At 43.1% G+C, this 19731-nt stretch overlaps 1 protein-coding gene across 1 annotated transcript in view; it reads right to left on the bottom strand.

Moving 5' to 3' along the window:
- Window positions 1-19731, bottom strand: part of ccnf (cyclin F) — a 119221-nt gene that overhangs the window by 95330 nt on the left and 4160 nt on the right. Inside the window, exons 2-9 of the mRNA XM_072269590.1 lie at window positions 15288-15442; window positions 13942-14048; window positions 12499-12566; window positions 9251-9444; window positions 7232-7285; window positions 4491-4595; window positions 2805-2882; window positions 2113-2261 (exon numbers count right to left, since the gene is read on the bottom strand). Coding sequence (XP_072125691.1) covers window positions 2113-2261; window positions 2805-2882; window positions 4491-4595; window positions 7232-7285; window positions 9251-9444; window positions 12499-12566; window positions 13942-14048; window positions 15288-15442 — 910 coding nt within the window. The remainder of the gene's footprint in view (window positions 1-2112; window positions 2262-2804; window positions 2883-4490; window positions 4596-7231; window positions 7286-9250; window positions 9445-12498; window positions 12567-13941; window positions 14049-15287; window positions 15443-19731) is intronic.

A 19731-nucleotide genomic window follows, 5' to 3' on the forward strand; every position in this document is an offset into this window, starting at 1 on the left:
CACTTTGGGAGACTATTTTCCCTCGGTTAATGATTCAAACAGGTCTCCCAAAGTACCCATTCAGGCTGAACCCCTGCATACAATGGGATATGTTTCTCTTTGCTATCCACAGCTTCTCAATGTCAAGGTACTGAGCAAAAATGGAAGAGCCCAAGCAGTTCGATCACTCATTCCAACAATCAGAGAAAGACAACTCATGCGGAAAGATGAACTAGAAAAACTCATACTCTCTGGAAAGATCGAGGGGAGCAAACCTAGAGGAAGACCTTGGCTTACGTACATCAAAAGCCTAGCCGGGTGGCTACACATAGAGGAAATGGAAGTCATCCAAAGGACGAGGGATAGATCTATATGGAAAACCATGGTCACCAACGTCCGCATCGGGTATGGTACCTAGACAGATCCCTGAAAGTTCAGTCAGCTTGTTTTACTGATCATAAAAGCATCCAATGTGATGCATATAATTTATAACCATATAACAATTACAGCACGGAAACAGGCCATCTCGGCCCTTCTAGTCCATGCCGAACCCTTACTCTCACCTAGTCCCACTGACCTGCACTCAGCCCATAACCTTTCCTTTCCTGTCCAAATAGCTGTTCAGTTTAACTTTAAACAACAACATCAAACCTGCCTCAACCACTTCTGCTGGAAGCTCGTTCCACACAGCTACCACTCTGAGTAAAGAAGTTCCCCCTCATGTTACCCCTAAACTTTTGCCCTTTAACTCTCAACTCATGTCCTCTTGTTTGAATTTCCCCAACTCTCAATGGAAAAAGCCAATACATGTCAACTCTATCAATCCCCCTCATAATTTTAAATACCTCTATCAAGTCCCCTCTCAACGTTCTACGCTCCAAAGAATAAAGACCCAACTTGTTCAACCTTTCTCTGTAACTTAGGTGATGAAACCCAGGTAACATTCTAGTAAATCTTCTCTGTACTCTATTTTATTGACATCTTTCCTATAATTCGGTGACCAGAACTGTACACAATACTCGAAATTTGGCCTCACCAATGCCTTGTACAATTTCAACATTACATCCCAACTCCTATACTCAATGCTCTGATTTATAAAGGCCAGCATACCAAAAGCTTTCTTCACCACCCTATCCACATGAGATTCCACCTTCAGGGAACTATGCACCATTAATTTAATCATTACATAAAGTAAGCTATGTTTTCAGCCACAACACAGGACTGAGAACCCTGCTGAATGTTCTAGCACATGTTATTTCTAATCCACTGATTTAATTATTTACTTAAGAGATACAGCACAGAACAGGCCCTTCTAGCCCAACAAGCCACACCGCTCAGCAACTCTCCTATTTAACACTCGTTTAATCACAGGACTTTTATAGTGACTACAAATATAAATTATAGTGACCCTGTAACTGGCACAACTTTGGACAGTGGGAGGAAACAATGGGTGGACACGCAAGCACTCATGGGAAGAACATACAATCTTCTTACAGACAGCGTTGGAATTGAACTCCATACTCCATTGCCCTGAGCTGTATTAGCATCGTGCTACCCACTACACCCCAAATAATACTATGATACAACTGGACATCAAGTTGCTTTAATGACGTAAGTTAAAAAGGCAAGAGAGAAGTGTCCACAAGAAAAGGAGCAAGCTGAGCAGAATAGGACAAGTAAATCCACCTACTATTGATTTATTTTATCTGAGTATCTTCTCTAGAGAGGCTGTTGATCTCATTTCAATTACCTCTGTAACATACCACTGGTGGGAAAGAGTCTCACAAATCTGTTATTGAAGGTCATGAACCCACTCTTACTCATACTCTAGCTCATATTTTAAGAATGGGCCCTTATTAACTGTTTGAACTTTGCATGGTGGAGCATAAACTTTGGCAGAAATTAACTGGGCAAATGATTTGTGCTGTGAATCAACACTAACCATGCAAAACCAAAAGTACAATTAACAGGCAATTCACCCTTAATTTGCCCTTTTAGCCCAATGAAGCTTCAGTAAATCTACAGGCCTTCCCGACATACAGTGAGAGAAACAGACCACATCGATACCAAATGTTCCTGTTCCTTTATTATTCAATTAACAAAAAATTAACGGACTGAAATAATTACACTTACCTCATTGTGTCATTCATGCCTTTTTGTACTTTGAACATTTTTTGCTTGAAGGATGGACGGGAAGACTGAAAAATTTGGGCTACAAGATCTTGAGGGTTAAACTTTAATCCAAACGGATTGCCATTTCCACAGGCTTTGGCTAACATCAACTGAAACAGAATTATAAAGAGGTGTTAATCAATTCAAAAATTACAGTCTGTTGTAAGATAGAATTCTACTATTTTCCCAGAACAGACCAGTGGTACTCTACAGTGTTGACATGGTTGGCTGCGGATCTGACCAAGTAGAAGAAAACAGCTTGCAAGTAGTTACGTGCAATGAGGAATTAATATTTTGCAGTTCTTAAGAACAGTGACAGGCTGTGACATTTTGCTTAACATTTTCATCACAACGTTCAGATATAATCTTCTTATATCAGTTGCCATCTAATGGTTAAGACCTTCTTTAGTTTGAACAGAGTGACCAGTTCTTCCAACCGAATTCCACCTTGAAATCACCTTTGCACAATGCAACAGGCACAGAACCAGGTTTTGAGAGAGAATCATTTCCAGCAGAAATTCCTCAGGTAGCGGGACATTTCTTTATGAACATTACTTGGATATTTTAATAGAATAATAATATTAAAATCTCTTTGCCCATTGACTTTTGTTGCGTGGTAAAAGAAATACATTTTTTGCTCCTGTAACACTTACCTGTGCTTCCCAGCACCCTTTTGTTGCATAATCTCGCAATTTTCTCAGGCTCTGAAGATACCTCCCAGGATCAGTCACCTAACAAAACAAAAATTATCCATAAATACCCAACGGAAAGTTGCAGGCTGGCACAGGGAGATACGGAAGATCTTCCAGTGTCCTTTTTTAAACAAATCTTATCCAAAAGTGAAAAATAAAGGGGCTGAGTTTAAGGTTCAAAGTATTTGAAGAAATTAGAAATGCATCTACCTCAATTTCAAGCCCAAACCTTAGAACCTAAGTGATTGGCTACATCTCCCATTAATCTTTTTTAAATGAGATTTCCTCACAGTATGGAAGCTGTGAACTCATTCGATGCATTTAAAATCATCATCACCTACAGTACTACCTGTTCAACCAAAGGTTTTTCTGCACTTGTATGTTACCCACAGGCTCAGCTGTGACAGGGAATTGAACCACCTCACTCAATTATGGGCTCATGTTTGAAATATGAATCTCTGCAACTCTGGGAAACATTGACTGTCAGTTTGTGATCTAGCTACTTCTCTGTATCTCATTAACTCTTCTCCATTTTCCTACGATCCACCAACACCCAAGTCTAATTGGCTATTGTACACTAGTGTATCAGCACTCGAAAGTCACCGGGAGAATGAGGTCAGGTCACCGGATCTGTGATGTACATTCATGCGCCTGTTCGTGAAGTGAATCTGCGACTCCCTACCCAGTAACCAATGCCCACTTCACGATCCAGCAGGAACAGTCAGTCAGTTCAGGATGCTCGTGCCAAGGTGCTGAAATGATTGATGCGGTAACATTTAGCTTTTCACTGGATACAAGAGTTCTCAGTGACAGCTGCTGACAGGGCTCAGCCTCTTGAAAGATCAAGCTGTACATTAGCACTTTCTGGATGCTGGAATAAGTGAACTTTCATTTCAGAAAGGAGGAGTTAGAAAAGATGGAGCCAGAGGATTTTTGCAGACCCAGATGACTTCTTCCAGTTCATCCGTGAAACAGATTCTTCTATTCTCATGTCTCTTTTCTTTTCAAGGTGGCTGAAGTACTATTGGGAGTACATGATCAGCAGCTGCAGCTCAAACTACAGTGCTCACGGGTGGTGGCTTCGCATTCTTGGACTCGCTGTGTGGCTTCAGGGGTGTGACCCAGTTCCTTACTGAAGTGTGGCGGGAGATTGAAACATCGAGACAGCAGGCTGTGCGCGCTGCTGTTGGGAGCCCCTTTCACTTGACCAGTCTCTCTCTCTGGATGGAGAGTGAGAACCTGTGTCGAGTTCAAAGACTCAGACAAGTGACATAGCAGATTGTAACATCAAAGCTGCTCGTCTTCCACTCTCTGCGATATCTTTCTCCCTTGCCTGTCTGAGATGGCGAAGTGTTGGGACTGACAGTAGTTTTTTGATGGTCTCTTTGTGGGCTTTGCTGCTTTGGTGAGGGCTGGGATTTCGGTTTCGGGGCTTTTGCTGGAGGAAGTGGGTGAAGGTCGATGCTTTTGCTGGTGTGTGTGTGTGTGTGTGTGGAGGGGGGAGAAGGGGAAGGGGGCTTTGGGGTTCTAAAGTTCCTGTCACTCAACCTTTGTGTTTTTTTTTAATGTTTCGCGGATATCTGTGAAGAGTAAGAATTTCAGGCTGTATACATTCTGATATTAAATTGAAGACGAATATGAACTTACTGCTTCTGTCTGATTCCTCTCCCACAGGTGGAATGAACTCGGTAAACAGCCGTGACTGGCAGACTCCTCAAACAATGACACAGCCTCCTTCTGCTTCTCTTCATCCTACAGAGGAAAAGTTCATTTTACAGCATCCTGCTCAAACATTAACGCGTACTTGATGTGCCATGGTACCAATACAAGGGCAGTAACTGAACAGAGAGTGAGCAGTCTGAGATAGACAACTTCAACTCATACAGGAGAATGGAGTGGTGATAGTTAGGAGCTTCAGGGAGGTAGTCACCCCTAGGTTACGGAGACCGGTAGCTGGGTGACTGTCATTAGAAAGAGGGGAAATGCACAGCCAATGCAGAGTACACCTGCGGCTGTTCCCCTCAATAATTTAAGTTTAGATATTATTGAGGGGGACTATCTACCGCGGGAGTCACAGTGACTGGGTCTCTGGCACCGAGTCTGGTGTTGTGGCTCAGAGAGCAGAGAGGGGAAGAGGACTGCAGTGTTGATAGGAGGTTCCTGTCAGAGGAACAGAGATAAGATTCTGTGGGCACGATAGAGACACCTGGGTGGTATGTTGCCCCCCTGATGCCAGGATCCGGGATAACTTGGATTGGGTCCGTGGCATTCTCAAGGGTGAGGGTAAGCAGCCAGGACTCTTGGTACACATTGGCAACGATGACAGAGGTAAACAAGGTGAGGAGGTCCTGAAGGGATTTTAGGGAGCTACATGAGGTAGAAAGCTGAAAAACAAGATCTCCAGGGTGGTAGTCACAGGATTGCTGCATGTGCCACAGAGGGCAAGAACAGAATGATTCGGTAGGTGAATGCATGGCTGAGCAACTGATGCAGGGAGCAGGGGGCAGGGGTTCAGGTTTATGGATCATTGGGATCTCCTCTGGGGAAGGCATGACCTGTACAAAAGGGATGGGTTACACCTGAGCCCAAGGGGGACCAATATCCTTGCAGGCAGGTGGCTCACGTTGCTCAGGTGGGTTTAAACTAATTTGGTAGGTGGGTGGGAACCGGAGTGATAGTACTGAAGATGAAGTAGTTGGTTTAAAAACAGAGGGAATGTATAGTGAGAGTCCTAACAAGGGGAGGCTGACGATGGGACAAAATTGCAGTGAACAGAGTGAGTTGCAACTTAAAAGGTAACAAAATCAAAACGGTGAATACAGGGTGAAAGGCATTATAATTAAATGTGGAATATGGAATCTGTATATGGAATAAGGTAGATGATCTGTAGTACTGTTACAGTCTGGCATGTATGATGTTGTAGGCATCACTGAATCATGGCTGAAAGAAAATTATACCTGAGAGCTTAACATCTAAGGATACATATTGTATTAAAAGGACAGGCAGGCAGACAGATGGTGTGGTGTTGCTCCATTGGTTAAAAGTGAAATCAAATCATTAGAAAGAGGTGACACAGGGTCAGGAGGTGTTGAATCATTGTGGAGAGAGCTAAGGAACTGTAAGGGTAAAAAGACCCTGATGGAAGTTGTATACAGACTCCCAAACAGGAGTAAGGATGTGGTCTACAAATAGCAACGGGAGATAGAAAATACATGCCAAAAGGCTACAGAATGGCTTAGACAGATTAGGAGAATGTTCAAAGAAATGGCAGGCAGAAGACAATGTTGGGAAGTGTGTGGTCATGCACCTTGGTAGAAGAAATGAAAGGGTTGACTATTTTCTAAAAGCAGAAAAGTACAAAAAAACTGAGGTGAAAAGAGACTTGGGAGTCTTTGTGCAGGATTCCTTAAAGGTTAATTTGCAGGTTGAGTCTGTGGTGAGAAAGGCAAATGTGATGTTAGCATTTATTTCAAGAGGACTAGAATATAAAGGCAAGGATGTAATGTTGAGACTTTATAATGCACTGGTGAGGCCTCACTTGCAGTAGTGTGAACAGGTTTGTGTCCCTCATCTTAGAAAGGATGTGCTGAAACTTGAGAGGGTTCAAATGATGTTCACGACAATGATTGCAGGTTTGAACGGCTTGTCATATGAAGAGCGTTTGATGGCTCTGGCCCCGTGTTCACTAGAATTCAGAAGAATGAGGGGTGACCTCATTGAAACTTACTGAATGGTGAAAGGCCTTGATAGAGTGGATGTGGAGAGGATGTTTCCTATAGTGGGAGAGTCTAAGACCAGAGGACACAGCCTCAGAATAGAGGGGCGTCCTTTCAGAACGGAGATGAGGAGGAATTTCTTTAGCCAGAGAGTGATGAATCTGTGGAATTCTTGCCACAGGCAACTGTGGAGGCCGAGTCTTTATGTATATTAAAGCTGAAGTTGACAGATTCTTGATCGATAACGTCATGAAGGGATACAGGGAGAAGGCAGAAAAATGGATCAGCCATGATGAAAAAGCAGCAGAGACTTGATGGGCCAAATAGCCTCATTCTGCTGTCTCTATGCTCTTAACTGTCAGTGGGGTGCAGGTTAATCAGCAACAAGGCAACAGCTAAATAAGCACAAATACAGGTTTTTACGGGCCTAGTGAAGGTTGATAGGGAAGAAAAGGAGGAATTTGAAAGCATGGGATTCTACAGACTGTAGGATAGAGATTCTGTAACAGCTCCAAAGATAGAGGGTGCAAACCAGAAGGGAGATAGGCCAGAACAGTGTTCAAATCATCAAGCCCAGAAGTAACAAGACCCAAACAAAGGGCTGATGCAAGGTCAGAGAATGATGCCATGCAGAGGACAGTGGAGATCAGGTTTAATTACCACTATACCAACCTCGAAGAGACTCAGGACTTTGGCTAAACAGTAGGTTAGTGATGCCATCTTAGCCTAAAAAACAGACAATAACACAGTATGTAAAAACTTGCCGGATACGTTACAACTCTTGGCACGTGTGGCCAATTAGTTCTGCAAATTCCAACATTCCATAAAGTACGCAGCAAGGAAACAAACCCCTTGACCCAACTTGTCCATGCTGTCTGTGTTGCCCAGCGAGCTCGTGCTGCTTGGCCCATAGCCCTCTCATATCCATGTACTTATATAGATGGACTTTAAATGTTGCTAATGTGCCCACCCAACTGCTGTTTCTGGCAGCTCATTCCAGATATGCTCTGCCCTTTTTGAAAAGCTGGCCCTGATGTCCCTTTTAAACCTCTGCGCTCTTGGGGAAAAGATGGTGTGTTTGCAACTAGTCTCTGCTGCTCATGATCGTACCTGTCTCTGTTAGGTCACCGCTCAGTATCAGGGAATGGAGACCTCTCCTTGCAGCTTAGTCTACTTCCTTCTCTTACAGAATAGTCCACTGGCTGTTTCAAATCCTTCCTCTATATGTGAAAGTTAATCTAACAGCAAGTAACTTCTTTTCTTTCTGTTATCTACCCGTAACTGGGTTGCCAAACCAGTAGAAATGGACCACTCAGTTGGAGCCTGGATTACTGGAACTAAGAAAGTTTTATTAAAGTAATAAGCAACACAGTACTCTAATAGTAAGGATATAAATGCAACAGGTTAGCAATGAATAAACACACATGTACACAGAACAAGGATAATAGGGTCAATCAAGCTCTATCGCAGTCTTCGGGTAAGATAATCAATCACAAGTGACAGAGTTCAGTTTAGTTCAGTTCGCAGAAGCCGCCGTCGTGCCGTTGGAGAGAGAGAGAGAAAACGAATGAATATGCAAATCAGATTCCAAACAGACCTTCGCTATTCCTTGCAGTTAGCTTTCGGGCGAGCCCTTTCGAATGTCTTCTGAGGTCACCGACTGTGACCCCTCCGTTCCAGACACGATCGTTCTTCAGCGGTGAACCCGGCACCCAGGCAAGGGTGGACACACACACCAGGTTCCCGCCGACCGTATCTTTCCACCCTGTGCGTCTATGGCTGGTCCCGCGATCAGACCTCCAAAACTCCCACCGACTTGTGGGGGCGCACCGCTTCCAGGGTCTCGTTACCTCGTGGTGTCGTGTGTGGTGTCTCAGCGAACCTGCACCTTTTTATCCCCCTGCTGGGGTATTGCCTGTCCATCACACTTCAAACAGTTCAGGGTTCAAAAGAAGCCGGTCTTGACAATATTCAGACCGGTGTCTCCTTCCGTTAAACTCTCTCGTCTCTTCATTAACATTTCCAAATGCTGATCCATTGTCTTACTTATCTCTCTCTCCTGAAGACAGGTGGCAGATCAACTGTTGATCCCACTGGTGCCAGCACAGGACAGTTAACATCTTAGTCTAAGTGTACTTTTGTAACCCTCTTTCGTCACATTTCACATCCACTAGGATACTGTGCATTGTTCCCAATTCTTGATAATTGAAAATCAATAACAATAACAAAGATAAAGACAACTAGAAAGCTTGCTGAAGAACTGGAAAGCAACCAAAAAGGAGAAATTCGATCAATTTTCCAGAGATGGGAACTACAAGTTACTGTTTTGTTACACAAACCATAAAGAACGAAATAAGTGGATGAAACAATGCTGTTTGGGTGTCACAGCTGCGTAGGGGGTTAATGCGGCACTATTACACTTTAGGCTATTGGAATTCAGAGTGCAATTCTGCTGCTGCCTGCAAGAAGGTTTGCATGTTCTGCCCGTGTGCACCTGGGTTTTCGCTGGGTGCTCCAATATCCTCCCACAGTCCAAAGACATACTAGTTAGTAGGTTAATTGGTCATGGTAAATTGTCCTGTGATTAGGCCAGGGTTAAATAGGCGGGTTGCTGGGTGATGCGACTCCTTGTTCCGCACTATATCTCTCGATAAAGTAGAAGTATTATGTTGATGAATTTATCAAACTTACTGAGTGTAATCGGCACTTGTTCTTTAAACTATCGTAGACAACGGCCTTACAGCAGCTGCCAGTTAGAGACCACGGCGGCCGAATGAACAGCCAAACAAATGGGCTGGCATCAACATTCAGACTCTCGGCCACACTGAAGAAGTGGGAGGCCTTCAGTCCGTTCACTTCAGCACGGCCTTCATCGGCAACTGAAACTGCAAAATACAAGTGCATTTGATTACTTAACAGACAGCAGCACAGTCCCATTCAGCTGGATTTTATCCACAAGCCTGCTACAATTTAAAAGATTGCTCAGAACACCAAGCTATTTCATTCCATCCATCAAGATGACAGTAGGCTCGCATCAACAATCTGGATACATAGAATAGTGTTGCACAGTACCAACACTTCACCCCGTGATGTTGTGCTGACACTTTAACATATTCCAAGATCAATCAAACTCTTCCCTCCCACATACCCTCCATTTATTTAGATAAATCTCAGTTAGAGAAGCTAATTAGAAGTTAGAGAATTATAAAACCTATCAATTTAATTGTTATGTTTGGTGTTTGGTCATTTTCTAACTAGTTCACAGAGCAAACCACAGTATCTCCACTAGCAACTCAGGAAGTGCAGATTACCCCAGATCCGGCAATATAATAGATTGGCCCAAGTTTTAAGTTCTGCACATTTGAAACAGGCAATCAATTCAAATTAATCCTCAATATACATATGCAATTATCAATTATTGCATGCTAAACCTGATTTTTTATACAACTGACATACTTAAACTACTTGGTCAAAGTAAATTCTTTTGTTAAGATAAGACTACGTACACAAAGGCATGTGGAATTTGTAAAGCACTCCTCAAAACTGACAACTCAAGTTTTGCAGTTCCTCATAATGGGCATGTGCAGGGCAGATATTTGAATACACTTGGGAGTTTTACAGAGACCAGCCACCACTGCGCTATTTAACAGAGATGAAAGGTAACTGGTCAGATTGTAAAGTATGTTTCCTCAGCATAAAGTTAACAGGAGTGCTGCTGTTCTCACAAGAGGAGGTAAAAATCTCTGAGAAATACTTTGAACAGGGCAGCTCTGACTGCTGATAACACAGAAACAGATAATCTGGATACCTTCACATCATTACAAGTGTGGGCTTGGTGTGCACAACGTCAAAACACTGAAGCATTTAATATGAGGGTTGCAGACTGTACCACAGAAATACAAAGTTTCTTGAATTGTTTAGTTAAAATAAATTATTACACAAAATGCCATTGAGTCATGAAGGAAATGCAATGAGATTTCCATTTGAAACAAAAACATTTTGTACTTTTATAAACACCAGCTGATCCTCTAGATTATTATTCATAGTTTGTTCAAATAAAGACAAAAATTGGAGTCTACAACCACAAGACAGAGGATGGCAAGTTGGATTGATTCAACAGGTACAGGTCGACCTTCTATAATCCGGCACCATTGGGACCTGAGGAGTGCTGGATTAGTGAAATGCCAAATTACAGAAGGATCACATTAAGCAATAGCTATCCGCCTCATCATACCTTCAAAATATCAAGGAGTTAAATGATTCAAAGGTTCATTTAACATTAGAGAAATGTATACAATATACATCCTGAAATGCTTTTTCTTCGCAAACATCTATGAAAACAGAGGAGTGCCTCAAAGAACGAACGACAGATGTTAGAACCCCTAAGTTCCCTCCCCACCCCCCCGCGCGTAAGCAGCAGCGAGCAACAATCTCCCTCCCCACCAGCAAAAAGTAAAGCGCACCCACTACCAGCACTCAAGCATGAGCTAAGCGACAACAAAGACACAGACTTGCAGTTACTCCAAAGACTACACTGCACTCGCAGTTACTGAGGGAATCCTCGTTAGTTTCTTTTCCTTCACTTAGTAATATGCTTAAATTCAGTGGGTGACCACATCTGATCTGAGGTCATAAGCAGAAGAGAACGGAGCGCCAGCCGGGCGATGCTGGAGGGCAGTGTGCGACTGCCGGCAGGCGGGCGAGAAGGAGGACCAACCCAGCGCACGCCAGCTCCCCCACCGCTGGTGGGTGCCGGGCGGCCGTGCCTCACGCAGATGATATTAATAAATGCAGGAATCCCGTGTCTGTGTTTACAAGATCGTGCCAACACATGAACAGATCTAGCACAACCAAAACAATACGCAGCAGATTGGTAAAGTGGTCCGGAAAATTTGAAATTACAGTTGCGCAGAAAATTTGAAATCAGTGTGGATTATGGAAGGAACCGGGTTACAGGTAGTTGGATTAGTGAATGTCGACCTGTACAACATTTACGAGAATGTCAAGTGGTCAGTTCACTCAGCACAGCAATAGAACACCATTCAGGTCATGATTCAGTCACACCATCAAATTGCCTGTGGTGGGCGATGGAAAGAGCCGAATATCTCGCTATTGCATTTAACCTAATGAGAATGATTTTGGGAACGAGAGGGGTAATGAATGAGAAGTGTTTGTCGGCTCTGGACCTCAACTCATCGAGTTTAAAAGAATGAGTGGTGATCTCATTGAAACCTATTGAATATTGAAAGACCTTGATAGAGTGGATGTGGAGAGGATATTTCAAATAGTTGGGGAGTCAAGGACCAGAGGGCAATGCCACAGAATAGAAGGATGCACATTTAGAACAAATGAGGAGGAATTTCTTTAGTCAGAGGGTGGTGAATCTGTGGTATGTTTAAAGCAAAGGTTGATAGGTTCTTGATTAGCCAGGGTGTCAAAGGTCAGAGAGAGAAGGCAGGAGAATGGGGTTGAGAAGGATAATAAATCAGCCATGATGGAATAGTAGAGCAGACTCAATGGGCTGAGTGGCCTAATTCTGCTCCCTTATCTTATAGTCTTATAATGCAATATCTTTCCATGCATAGAAACAGAAAATGGAGACTGCACCACGAGACAGTGGAAGTGAATTGGGTTGATTCAACAATAATTAAGAATATTGCCCACCCTGTATCCTTAAAGTTGTAGATTGTTTCTGGCCAGAATGTTATAGAACTGAAATCTGCACTGGAGTTTTCACACTGCACTACCCAAGTTCTCATATCATTTACTCTGTCCTAAACTTAATATCAAATTGCCTTCAAAAGAACTTATGAATTCTGCTTCACAATTCTGTGGAGAGATTTCCAAATACAATCATAGTCCAAGAGTTTCTTTAAACCTTCCATTGGATATTTGTGTCTCATCAGTGGAATGTGAAATAAAGTAGGATTAATACTTACGGCCTTCATTGTAAAGGTACGCTATACCTAGCTTTATAGCAGCCTCAAAGTTTCCACTTTCTGCAGCCCTAGAAAAGAGAGAGTCATGAGGGCCGAGGCAGAGATTTCCCCCTGCCCCCAAGCAGGGGAATTGAACACTTTGGCTTCAACAACAGCACAATCAACAATTAGAAATGTGCATCTCGTACTTCCTCCCTCTGAGCAGAAACAGCCAATGCTGCAACAAACATTGATTGGTTTAGGCAGCTTCTCCAGGACTATCCTGAGAAATGCACCTGGTGATTATACAGGAGAGAGTGTGGTCACAGTCAGGAAAGACTGGGGGCGGGTGGGGGGGGGGGGGGGGGGGAAATAATGGCAAACATCTCAAATCTAAAGGCCATGGACCAAGGAGTAGTTTGAACCATGAATTTAAAGTGTGAATCAACATGGCAGATTTGTTGGTGGTTATTCTCCCATAGGGGAGAGTTGAACGGCAAACAATGATAGAACAAAATATACATGAAACAGAAGTGGAACAGAATAACCGTTATCCAAACAAGATATAATAACAGCTAAGAAATTAGGGTAGCATCACATCAACAGTAGACAAAGAATTGGATTCCAAAGTAGTAGTGGTGTATTTGGAAAATAATGATAGAATTGAACAGTAAGCCTGATCAGATGGGCAACTTGAGACTGAAGGAATGAAGCTAAGGTTCTGGGACAGTAGGCTTTGCTGAGAGACGAGGAAATGTCAAGCCGGTTTCACCAACTCACATCTAGGTGAGGGTCTCAAAATATGGAGTTTACCATTCAGGACACAAATGAGAAGAAATATCTTTACTCAAGCATGGAACAGATGGAACTGATGGACATGGGGAGAGGAGATGGTTAATGGGGAACTGATGGACATGGGGAGAGGAGATGGTTAATGGGGAACTGATGGACATGGGGAGAGGAGATGGTTAATGGGGAACTGATGGACATAGGGAGAGGAGATGGTTAATGGGGAACTGATGGACATGGGGAGAGGAGATGGTTAATGGGGAACTGATGGACATGGGGAGAGGAGATGGTTAATGGGGAACTGATGGACATGGGGAGAGGAGATGGTTAATGGAGAACTGATGGACATGGGGGGGAAGGAGATGGTGAATGGGGAACAGATGGACATGGGGGAGAGGAGATGGTGAATGGGGAACAGTTGGACATGGGGGAGAGGAGATGGTGAATGGAGAACAGATGGACATGGGGGGAGGAGCTGGTGAATGAGGAACAAATAGAGGTGGGGATAGGAGATGGTGAACAGGAACTGGCTGGACATGGGCATGGAGAGAAGATGGTGAACAAGTGGGCAGGAGAGGAATGGCAATCAGGTGGAAGATGGTGAATGCCTACTGCTGCTTCTCTATCTCCTTTGAAAATCAGGCACGGAATCAACAGCACATTTTATAACCATACCTTTCAAAGAGCCACCGATTTATTGGAGATGGCCAAATCTCCTGAAAATTGGCATGAGCCCACACACTAGAGTGATTGTCAACAAGGGATTTAAAGAGAGGATGTACCTGAAAGGCAAGAGTAAGAGGAGTCAACATCTTACACAATTTCTATTAAGATAAAGCATTTTGAAAAATAGTAAAGTGGGCAAGCATTTGAAGACAATCAGGGTCACAGTGTGAGAACTCTTTGCAGCTGTGATTGTGATCCATTGGTCTTTGGAACACTTCATTCCAAGGCTATGCTAGCAGAATGAGCAGAGCCAATCAAACCCTACTCAACCCAACCAGCACCATTCTGAACCATATCTGAAGATCTGGACGGGCTGCTGGGAAGTACACAGGAGATCCACAGTACATCCAACCATCTACCCTGGGCACCATGGTAGCGGAGTGGTTAGTGTAACACGATTATAGCTCAAGGTGTCAGTTCGATGTTCAATCCCAATGCCTTCAGGAAGGGGTTTATATGTTCTCCCCATGGAATGCATGGGTTTATCCGTTTCCTCCCACAGTCCAAATACATACCGGTTAGCTGGTTAATTGGTAATTGTAAATTGTCCCATGATTAGGCTAGGGTTAAATCAGTGGGTTAGTAGCATCTGGAAGGGGCTATTCCATGATGATACTGGTTAAAAGGTGCAGACGGTTGTCGACTCAGCCGGCTCCATCATGGAATAGCCTCCCATGTCCTGCACTGAGGACATCTTCAGAAGATGATGCCTCAAAGTCAGCATCTGTCATGAGTGACCCTCATCACCCAGGACATGCCCTCTTCTCATTACTATCATCAGGGAGAGCTACAGCAACCTGAAGACACACACTCAACATTTTAGGAACAGTGTCTCCCCCTCACCCGATTCCTGAATGGACAATGAACCAAAGAACAATACTTCACTATTTCTGCACTGCTTATTTATATATAAGTTCCTATAAGAAATATATATTTTTTTCACATTCTGCACTGTAGTCCTGTTGTAAAACAACCAACTTCGTAACATATTAGTGATAGTAATGTGATGTTGGCTTGGACATACAACAAAAATATAGATTGTTCTTGTGATACAGGAGGGGAATTCAGAGATTGTCACTCCAATACATAGAAAGAGTAACAAAAACGCCCCAGTGAAGCTCTGTAATTGGTAAATGTCAGATGCTCGGGTCGTGGGTGCATTCATGCCCAGCTGCACTTGCATCTCTCTCTGACACATAGTGAGAGAGCTAACAGAATCTCACTGGCTGCTTTCATACAGGAATTTTTTCAGTCTCTTCACACTGGTTACATAGAGTAAATGACAATTAACTTACCGCTCTGAAATGCAAAATATCCTGAGCCGGGAGACATTCCAAAACACAAAGCAAGATATCAGCTGGAAGACCAAGGAGTGTCAGGGCAGGTGCACTTTTCTTAGTTTTCTGTGTTGCAAGTAGCGAGATGCATTTTACACATTTACAGCGAAACACTGAAAGTGAAAGATTGGAACAGTGAAGAAATTGAGTTTTGTATTTGAATGAGAAATCCAAGCTCCTCAGCACAGTTCCATAACAGACACAGCAGCCAGAGATTTTTTTTAGATACCCGTAAGTTTCCCACAACTCTCACAAGACAGAGCAACCTGCAGCAGGTCAGGGAAAACCTAGAGTAACACTTTGGCTGTATTCAAAAGTATTCATGCATGACAATTAAACTTGAACTTGAGCCAGCTGCTAGAAGGGTATCTGGCTGCACACTGGCACATTCACATAGTCTGAGCAAGTATCATGCTGCCCACTGGCTCAATCTCAACAGGTATCCAAGAGGACACCAAAAGTTTCTTCAGATATATAACGTGTAAAAGAGAGGCAAGAGTACATAATGGTCCACTGGAAAACCAATGCTGGAGAGGTAGTAATGGGGGACAAAGAAATAGCAGACAAGCTAAATAAGTACTGTGCACCAGTCTTCACTGTAGAAGACACTTAGCTGTATGCTGGAAGTTCAAGAGTGTCATCAGGCAGCAGTGAGAGAAATTGCCATAACCAGGGAGAATGTGCTTGGGAAACTGAAAGGTTTGAAGGTAGATAAGTCACCTGGACCAGATGGAATACACCCCAGCTTTCTGAAACAGGTGGCTAAAGAGATTGTGGAGGCAATAGTAATGATCTTTCAAGAGTCAATGGAACCTAACATGGTTCTGGAAGATTGGAAAATTGCAAATGTCACTCCACTCTTCAAGAAGGGAGAGAGGCAGAAGAAAGGAAACTATAGGCCAGTTAGTCTGGCCTCAGTGGTTGGGAAGATGTTGGAGTTGATTAAGGATGTGGTTTTGGTGTACTCAGAGGCACATGATAAAATGGGCCAAACTCAGCATGATTTCTTTAAAGGAAAATCTTGTCTGACAAACCTGTTGGAATTCTTTGAAGAAATAACAAGCAGGATAGACAAAGGAGAATTGGTAGATGCTGTGCCAAGTCCTAATCTGTCCAAGTCCTTCTATACCCTCTCTACTTCCTCAAAAATATCTGCCCCTCCACCTATCTTCATATTGCAACAAAGGCGTCAATTCCATCATCCAAATCATTGACATGTAACGTAAAAAGAATCGGTCCCAACATAGACCTCCTGTAGAACACCACTAGTCACTGGCAGCCAGCCCCCTTTATTCCCACTCTTTACCTCCTGCCAATCAGCCACTGCTTTATCCGTGCTAGAATCTTTCCTGTAATACCATGGGCTTGTAGCTTGTTAAGCAGCCTTGTGTGGCACCTTGTCAAAGGCCTTCTGAAAATCCAAATACACAAAAATCTACCGATTCTCCTTTGTCTATCCAGCTTGTTATTCCTTCAAAGAATTCCAGATTTCCCCTTGAGGAACCATGCTGACTACAGCCTATTTTATCACATGCCTCCCAGTACCCCGAGACCTCAACCGTAATAATCAGCTCCAACATTTTCACAACCTCTGAGGTCATACTAACTGGTCTATAGTTTTTTTTTCTGCCTCTCTCCCTTCTTGAAGGGTGGAGTGACATTTGCAATTTTTCAGTCTTCTGGAACCATTTCAGAATCTAGTGATTCTTGAAAGATCATTACCTATGCCTCCACGATCTCTGTCAGAACTCTGGGCTGTACACCATCTGGTCCAGGTGACTTGTCTACCTTCAGATTTTTCAGTTTCCCCAAGAACCTTCTCTCGAGTTATGGTAACCACACACTTCATGATCGATGGCACCTGGAAGTTCCACCACACTGCTAGTGTCTTCCACAGTGAAGACTGATGCAGAATACTTATTCAGTTTGTCTGCCATTTCATTGTCTCTTCCCCCACGCCCCCCACCACTACCTCTCCAGCATTATTTTACCAGTAGTCTGTTATCTACTCTTGCATCTCTTTTGCACTTAATAAATCTGAAGAAACTTTTGGTATCATCTTTAATATTATTGGTTAGCTTACTTTCTTATTCCATCTTTACCTTCTTAATGACTTTTTATTTACCTTCTATTGGTTTTTAAAAGCTTTCCAATTGTCTAACTTCCCACTAATTTTTGCTCTATGATATATCCTCTCTTTGGCATACAGGCACATTCACACGATCTGAACAGGTATCGTGCCATGCATGGGCATGTTCACACGATCTGAACAGGTATCGTGCCATGCATGGCATGTTCACACAACCTGAACAAGTATCGTGTCGTGCATGGGCACATTCACACGATCTGAACAGGTATCGTGCCATGCATGGGCACATTCACATGATCTGAACAGGTATCGTGCCATGCACGGGCACATTCACACGATCTGAACAAGTATCGTGCCGTGCACATTCACACAATCTGCTTTGCTCATTCTTTGAAAAGATTTGCATTAAAATCATTGAGCACGACCTTCACTACTTCCTCCAGCAGATTTAAATTTAAGTTCTTGGATTTCATAGGCACAATAGTCAACCTAACACACCTACCTAATATAATATTAAAAAATATGCTGTTATCCATTTTGCTGTACAAAACAAAAAAAGAATTATTTTAAAAACAGAACACAAAACATTATAGCCCAGTACAAGACCTTCGGTCACGATGTTTTGCGATTTTTTTTAAACCTACGCCAAGATGAATTGGACATTTCCCTCCCATACAATGTTCCATTTTTCTATCAATCTTGTTCTCATCTAAGAATTTTGTAATAAATGTTCCTAATGTACGCATCTGTATCTACAACTCCTAACAGCACGTTCCACATGCTCATCACTGCGTAAATCGGGTGTAAAAAATGTACCTCTGAAATCCACCCCCCCATACTTTCCTCAAATCACTTTAAAGAATGTCCTCTCACATTAGCCATTGACCTGCGGCAGCTGGGGAGGGGGTAGTAAAGGGAGAAGTCTCTGGCTGTCCACTCCATTGATGCCTCTTATCATCTAGTAAAGCTCTATAAAGTCACTTCTCATTATCTTTTGTTCCAAAGAGAAAGGCTCGAGTTCACTCATCCTGGTAAATCACCTCTTCACCCTCTCTAAAGCACATCCTTCCTATAGTGAAGTGACCAGAACTGAACACAATACTCCACATGTGGTCTAACCAGACCTTCTTGAGCTGCAATATTACCCCGCAACTCTTGAACTCCCAACTACTGAAGGCCTACACACCATACACTTTCTCAACAACCCTATCAACTTGCACAGCAACTTTAAGAGGTCTATGGATGTGGACCCTAAGATCCTTCTGTTCCTCCATAAGAATCCTGCAATTAACCTTGTACGACCTTCCAAAGTCAATCACTTCACATTTTTCAGAATTGAATGCCATCTGCCCAGCACTGTATCCTATCAATGTCCCATTGAAACCTAAGATAACCTTTTACACTATCCACACTACTAACCTTCTGTCATCTGTAAACTTATTAACCCACCCTTCCACTTCCTCATCCAAGTCATTGATAGAAATCGCAGAGGCAGAATATGCTCGACCTACTATCTGCCTCTTGTGGACAAACCAATTCTGAATCTGTGCAGCCAAGTTTCCCTGGACCCCATGCCTCTGACTTTCTGAACGTGCCTACCATGGGGAAAATTTTAGAACACCAACATCCACTTCTTACTTTCGTCAATCTGTTCTGTCACTTCCTTGAAGAATCCAATCAGGCACGACATGCCCTCATAAAGAGAAGAAACTTCTTTGCTGGAATTATGTATGTGGGAGGTCTGTAGGACTTCATTCAAAACTGAATGGTTTTTGTATATTCAATGAATCAAGTGAATAGCAGAAAGGATGAAAATGGAAGATCATTCATGACTAGATCCGTGGTAGACCCCGCAGATAAGCTTTCTGCTGCTTATGTGGAGTGACTTTCCATCTCTAAACTGACAATTAGATCTTGGATCTGTATTTGTTAATACAACATGCCATTGTTTTTCACATCGTTCTGGGAACATGGATACTGCTGGCAAACCCCTCCCTGCTAAGGCAGGTCAGATCTTTTAGCACAGCCTCTCCCACAATGTGGATGGGGAAAAGATTCTGCACAGAAACCTTCCCTCTTCTCACAAAACTGTTAGGAGCCATCTTTCAAACACAGTGGAAGGAATGTCTTGCACCCCACACCAGGGTAAAATATCCTCCCGGCCTGGCTCAGACACAAGATCAGGGGACTCCAGAAGGAATATCTCTGTGAGATGTACCCCTTTGGAACAAATCAATTTCATTGATGGATACTTACCAGGGTGTGAATGGAGGTGAACTTTCACCTCCTCCCCTCCTCAACCTTCAATATCCA

This window comes from Mobula birostris, chromosome 9, assembly GCF_030028105.1.
Source record: "Mobula birostris isolate sMobBir1 chromosome 9, sMobBir1.hap1, whole genome shotgun sequence".
NCBI lineage: Eukaryota > Metazoa > Chordata > Chondrichthyes > Myliobatiformes > Myliobatidae > Mobula > Mobula birostris.